We start from the raw sequence: 7,311 nt of genomic DNA on the forward strand, positions 1-7,311 counted from the left end.
AATATGGTGCTTTGTAGCATTGTTTCCTGTTTGATATTACCTGGATAATTCAGCTTGTACATGGTATCAAACTTTTGTACAAACCTATACTTTAATATCATATTTTTAGGAAAAAAGTTAACTTTTATTTTTCTTGACTGCAGGGTATTATTGACTACATCTTCTACTCAAAGCCTCATATTAACATACTGGGTGTCCTTGGACCTTTGGATCCTAATTGGCTGATTGAAAACAGCATCAGCGGCTGCCCACATCCACATGTCCCATCTGACCATTTCTCACTTTTTGCACAACTGGAGCTTTTACTGCCCTTTGTGTCACCAGTAAATGGTATCCATCTGCCAGGCAGAAGGTAGTTGTGTAGTTTTTGGAGGGAAGCCTCTTAAACAATCTTGTAAAATTGTAAAATCAAAGTACTGAGGAGTGAAGTATGGCCAGTAGGATTATTGTCTAAATTATGTTCTTAATCAATTTTAAAATTTGTTTCTTGGATAGATTGTCTGAGTAATAAACAATAGTAGTTCGGTGCTATTTGCAGATAATGAAATTCTGAGCCCTGTTTCCTACTTTGTATACTGTCAACAAATGCCGAAAATGGGTATCTTTACGAAGCTATTGCTTTTTGCTTCCACATTTTTGGTGTAAAATGAAGCAAAATTTCCAGTCTCTATATATAAGTTATACAGTTGATTCCTTTTAGATTGGGGAAGGGGAGGCAATTTGCTGCAATGTTTTATTTACGTAGGAATGTTCACAGAACAAGCTCTCTTTAAAATGCAGTTGTGCACTTTTGAAATCCAGCTAAGTGAATGAAACATTTTACATTGTCACCTTTTCTCTGAACTTTTTGTAATATGGTGGAAAGTCTAATAAATTGCTACATGGGGCATAGTGTTGTGGAATGGAGATGGGATGAAAGTGTTGTAATCTAACAATATTTGATTGCTTAAAGAATTTTCAAGAATGAATGTAAGTTCCTTTAAAGACTTGAATGGCAAATGTTCACAGAGAAATTTATTTCTCGTTCCATTTTTGCTCCCCTGAATTTGTTTAATTATCCCTTAAGATTACCATGTGGTAAGTTTTTTTTTATTCCTGGTCAGACATGAAGTCTTTTGCCCATATCTAAGTTTGCAAATGTGGATTTTTTTCCCTTCCCACTCCTCTTTTCAAAACAAAACTTTCCTCAATGCACAGTAGCCCTCAAGCGCACTTCTTTTCTCTCAGTAGAAACTTGGGAGTGCGTCAAACCAAAGTTAAAATGAGAAGAACCTAAAATGTTTCCATAACGTCCTTGTAAACATTGCTAAAACTGCTGTTTGGGTCTTAACTCTAGTGGTTCATTTACATGTTCATTTAAAGATAATATACAGGTGTAAAATTGCCTACTTGACAAAATAGTAAACTATTTTACTAAAGAGGAATCAACTGTGTATTGTGGCACACAAAATCTGTCTAGCACTACCTTTTCAGGCCAGTAGTAGCCAATGAGGACCTTTCTTTCCATACTTCACTCCCACAATTTTGAGAAGTGTTTGTATAAATTTGAATTTGAATTTAGCCTTTAATGATTGTATATGAACCATAGAAGACCTGATTTAAGGCGTTTTGTACTAAAAAGATTTAAAACAGATTTGGAAAAATGATTGTATTGTAAACTAAGGCTAAATTTTTATCTGTTTCATGCTTTAAAAAAACCATTTGTAAAGAAAAAAGAAGTTGCAACAGGTTTTCTCTGCTAATATTTGCACTGTTCTGGGTTTGTAACTTGTGTACTACTTTTACAGTTGAGGACATTGTTGATTTAAATTCAAGTATTTCACTCCTCAGGATTTGGTATCAGCATTTGAACCTTTATAATCTTTGAATTTACCCAAGTTCCTCTGACTTAATTTTTTTTTACATGACGTGCCTCATCAACTTTTTTTTATTTTCTGAGGGGTTTTTTGGAACCAGCACTGCCTGTGCACGCAGAGAAATCCTGAGCATCTTCTTTTGAGATTTTTTTAAAAAAATAAAAACTGTTAAGATTTGTGAGATTTTATGAAGACACTTTTGTATAAGCTCTGTGGCATTTTTTTTCTTGTGGAGCAATGAACACCACATTGTTGATCAGGTTGGGTACAGTAGGGTACTGAGTATAACTTTAGCCCATTGTACCCTAGCACTGCTTCTGTCCCTTTGCACAGTGCTACTTTTCACCAAGGAAAGCTGCATCATGTGAGACCATACCACCACCATTGTCGTGTGCTTTGATCTTGTAGAGAAGTAGCATTCCTTGGTAGGTATTTTAATGTTCTGAAGCAGTGTAAACTAGAACTGAGCTATATTTTGCATGCAGGTCTTCCAGACAAAGTTTCAAATCCATTATTTTTTAAACAGTCATGATTTTGTGTTTTTTCAGCTGGACCAGAGCTATATCTCTACTCTCTGTTCATTGTGCCATTGGTAGCATATTCTTAAAGCCAAGTGTGCAAGCTTTAGTAGGTTAGCTTTTGCTGTGCTTTCGTTTAAGGTGCTAGGGGGAAGAAGGGGGAGCCTTTGGAATTAGCTTGTACTATATTATGCATTGAATGAGCCAGAGGTATAGTTTGATCTAGCTTTATAGTTTCGACTGCAGGCAGAGAGACAAAAGAACACAACGTGACACTAAAGAAAATTGGACCAGTCTTCATTCCAGTTTACAGTTGATGTGGAATGCAGTTAAATGGATTGTGACAAATTTTAACTTTTAAAACATTTAATTAATAAGACAAAGCACTTAAGTAAAGGTGGTGCAGACAAAACCAGAATAGAATGAAAAATTTTGGAAAGCTCACTAAGTTTAAAGATATAGTAAATACCCATGAGAGATTTATAATGAACCCTTGTCTGGGACCTGCAGTCGTCTTTGTTTGTACAATTAGCAAACATGTCCAATTTATAATCAGTAAACTAATTACTGGTAGTATTGTTTGTAGTAGATTTAATGAGTAGCTTTTTGTAAAGTGTGAATAAAAGGTGTTTACTCATGTTTTCCTTGCTTTACCATTTTATTAATGTACATCATGAAACCCCAAACTGAAGTAAATCAGGCAAATGGCCAATCAGTATTGATTTCATTGTTTCAGCTTCATGGTCACTTAGAATGGATATATACAGTTCACATTTCAAAGGGGCTGTTAATTCACAGACCAAATCCAAATGCTATTGTATGCTTAATTTCTGTGACTGTTTAAAATGTGACGTCTTATTTAAATACTGTACTGAAATTAAATTTTATCTCTTTGGTAGGGTATTTGTGGGAATTTTTATATGCAGTTTTTTTGCATAGTCCTACAAATGTAGAAATTTGGATTTACAGAATGCAAAAAAAATTCATCGGTGCATTTTATGTAAGGTTAAGACACCCCATTTACATATTCAGGAAAGTAACAGACCAGGTTACTTTTTGTGTACAGTCACATTCATTACCACGTCCAAATACAAGTGTATTCCAGTGAGTCCTGATGGTAACTTGTAGGCTACATAAATCTGAACCTTCTCCCCATTTTCTTTAGTGATGATCACTACTCAGGATAGAAGGACATCTTTAGTTCTGTGCTAAACCTATTTCTACAGATTTCACTCTATAATGCACTGCAGCAACTCTTGTTTACCATTTTTCATGGGTGCACTGATCAAACCAGCAATTACATCTGCACTAAGTAATTTTTAAAAATTACAGCTACCTAGGCAGCTCTAAAGTCAGATTTGAGATGAAGTGGTAAACGAGGGCTTTTTAAATGTTATGTGAACTTTTTGGCTTGAATAGCAGTTGATAGCACGATGTTTTCCATAAACAGGGTCTGCTTGTTCCTGTGCACAGGTGTATTTTTCCTACTCACAGCTTGGACAATAAATTGTATATCTATTTCAAACTTTGTTTGCTGTGTTTATTCATATCAGAAATTTAATAGCACAAGCCTGAGTCTTTACTAAATGATATTGACTTATGCAATTAATGATTGGTCTATCTCTGGGTAATATGTTCAGGTACATATTTCTTTGAAATTTGTATCACAAGTAGACAGGGTGGTTAAGAAAGCATTTAGTACCCTTGCCTTCATTTCTCAGACATTTGAGTATAGGAGTTGGGACATTATGTTGAGGTTGTACAGGATATTGGTAAGGCTTTTTCTGGAGTACTGAATGCAGTTCTGGTCACTGTTATAGGAAGGGTATTGTGAAATTGGAGAGCATTCAGTAAAGATTTACCAAAATGTTGCTGGGAATCAAGGGTTTGAGCTTAAAAAAGCAAAAGGCTGAGATTTTTTTCACTGGACTGCAGGAGGTTGAGGAGTGGTTTATAAAATTATAGGGGCATAGGAAAAAGACTTTTGCTATTCACCTTATCTAATGTGGAGGATTTCAAAACTAGGGGGCATATTTTTAAGGTGAATGGAGAAAGATTTAAAAAGGACATGGGGGCAACTTTATTTATACAGCAGTTTGTGTGGAATGAACTGCAAGAGGAAATGGTGGATGCAGGTACATTTACAATATTTAAAAGATACATAGATAAGAACATGAATAGGAAAGGTTTTGAGGAATAAGGGCAAAATACAGGCAGATGGAACTAGTTTAGTTTTGGGAACTAGTCCAAAACTTGTTTGGTTGGCACAGACGAGTTGGACCAAAGGGTCTGTTTCCATGTTGGATGTTATATCTGCATCCAAAAACGGAGTTTCTGTAGAATCTGTAAAGACATTCCCAGATACTTTATGGAGACATTAGAAGTGAAGGCTAATGCAGTGAGAGAGATTAGGAGATAAGTTGGAAAGATTAAAGAAGAAAATGAATCTTGACATGTTTAAAAATGAAATGTACCACAGCTTTGAGAGGAAGATTTCCGAAGAGCATCCCCAATGTAATTGAGACATTAATACCTCACTTGGCAAACCTCTGATGTCACTGCCTTAAGTGAAATAATTTTAAGCAATTGTGTTCTTCTAGGAATCAGTTAAAATTGGAGTTCAGTTTTTCAGAGTGCGAAAAGTCTAAAAGAACCTATGTATAATTGAAATACTATACCTTACTGGTGCTATAGAGCTGAAATAACTTGTACTAAAATACTGTAAATTGCTAAATATGAAACACATGGAATAAGCCTAATGCTGGATTTTTTATTTCAGTTTAGAGTACTTGTCAAGTGAACTAGTGGTATAAAATATGCATGTCTGCATTTTACAGCGATGGAACAATCAGCATTTTTTTTCCTTGCTTATTTAGGCAAGGAAGTAAATCACTATATGCCAAACCCCTCAGCATACTGTCTAACAATGGATAGTACTTCATGAGATAAATGACATTCTCAAAAATAATCTGTTGAAACAAATCTTACAATGTTATTTTAAAATAAAGATTTTTTTTGTGAAGAGTGCTGTCTTCTGTGGAACCAAGTGTGTATTTCCTCTGTCCTGCACCATCCCATTATTTTATTCCCTGTCTTTTTATAGAACACTCAAATCAGGTGATTATCATTGCTTGCAAGCAAATTACATTATAATAGACACTGCAACTTTTAAAGGAATTTGTGCTCCCTATTGCCATTCATTAATGTGAAACAATGTTATTTGAATTAGCGCAGAACAGAGAAACATTGTTCTTTCCCACAGTAATTGTAGTGCAATCATTTTCACAAGAAACTATGAGATAAGTTGGGTGATATTTATAGACCAGGGCAAAGATTTAATGTATTAGGGGACTGAAATTGGTGACATGACATTGAGGCTGAAGAAAGAATTTAGCGAAGCTTCATGAAAGAATGAATGTTGAACTGTAGGAAAGTATGATCAGTTGAGTGCAAGTGAAAAATGTACTTAAACAGCAGTGGTGCTGCAGTAGGAGCAGAGGCAAATAATGCGGTGATGTAAGTAGGAATTTTTTTTGGTAATGGATAAGTTCAAGGTTGAATAATACACTAATTAATATATTTGGCATAATTTTGTCCTTGGCAGCAACTTTTCCAGGAAGTAGAATCTAATGAAGATCCAAATTTGCCTCATTGAACAGAATTGACTGCCACAACAAGAGAAAAGTGATAGGGCAGAATGTTATAGATGTCATATCAATGAAGAATATCATAACTCTTTGCTCAAAAATAATGTCAGTGGAGCACCATAAACATTGGGAGGAAGAGGGAGCTGAGAGTAGGTCCTTGGTTAGTGGGGTGGGGGGAGTCCAGCGGTGATCATGCAGGGAAGAGAAGATTTAATCTGTCACCTGGAATTAGATGAGAAGGCATAGTCAACTACTTAAAAGTACATGTCAGATTATGAGCATTTCAAACAGACACAAAACTGGGAGGTAACAAATTCAAGAACCTTGAGAGGTAAAAAGGTAGTGTGAAACATCCTGATTTGAAAGAGCAGTTGGCTTGAGAAACAGCACTTTGTTTTAAGAAAGGATTTGAAGGAGAGGGTTAGCATACAGAAACAAACACCCACCCATCAATTTGAATCAAAATTAGAAAAGGACTTTAGAGCTAGAAGTTTGAGAATTTTAATGATATGAATGTACAGGAGTCAAGAATTTAGATGCGTAAGGTCATAAAGCAGTAAAGACAGCTGCTTAAATCTATGTCTGGGATAAAAATCTGCAAATTCTTCATGCTTTGTGAGCATTGCTGACACCACAAGAAGTTTTGAAGGTCCTCAATGCAAAATGTTAACTCTCTACAGATGCTGCCAGGCACTCTGTATATTTCCAGCACTTTTTCAGATTCCCTGTGTCTGCAGTATTCAGCCTTTTTACTCATGATATATAGTACCTTTTGCATTACAGACAAACTGATTTTAATAAAGCTGTTTCCCATGATATTACGTATGGAGGCAAGATCAACTGTAAGCTTGATTTGGAGACCGGATAATTTTCAGAGCAGATTTTACTTGGACACGCAAGCATAAATGGTCTTTCAGCCCTAAAAGACCATGTTTCGTTTGAGCCTCTTGATCTAAATCTGCAATTATTATATTTCATTCTCCCTTGTGTGCTTGTCCAGCTTCTTCAAAATATTTGCTTTAAGTATTCCCTAATAGCAGCAAGATTCATATTCTCACCAGTCTTCTGTAAATCATTTTAAACATAAATCTATTGAATTTCTTAGTGACTATTGTGTATTGATGGCCTATATTTATGCTTCTCTCCCCCCCCAACCCCGAGGAAATTTTTTGTATCAACTCTTATCAAAATCTTCCATAGTTTCAAATACTTCGTGTAGAGGTTTCCCATCTGCCTTTCTTTGTGAGAACACTCCATCCTTCTGATTTGTAAGCACATGCATAATTGGCA

General features: G+C 35.5%; 1 protein-coding gene across 3 annotated transcripts in view; it reads left to right on the forward strand.

The window, feature by feature from the left end:
* LOC122556644 (CCR4-NOT transcription complex subunit 6) overlaps positions 1–3,899 on the forward strand; it is an 87,834-nt gene extending 83,935 nt beyond the window's left edge. For all 3 annotated transcript variants that reach the window (XM_043703610.1, XM_043703611.1, XM_043703612.1), the window contains exon 12: positions 144–3,899. In XM_043703610.1, the coding sequence (XP_043559545.1) occupies positions 144–356 (213 nt within the window). In that variant the 3' untranslated portion in view covers positions 357–3,899. The remainder of the gene's footprint in view (positions 1–143) is intronic.
* The last annotated feature ends 3,412 nt before the right edge of the window (positions 3,900–7,311 follow it).

This window comes from Chiloscyllium plagiosum, chromosome 14 (assembly GCF_004010195.1).
Source record: "Chiloscyllium plagiosum isolate BGI_BamShark_2017 chromosome 14, ASM401019v2, whole genome shotgun sequence".
Classification (NCBI taxonomy): domain Eukaryota; kingdom Metazoa; phylum Chordata; class Chondrichthyes; order Orectolobiformes; family Hemiscylliidae; genus Chiloscyllium; species Chiloscyllium plagiosum.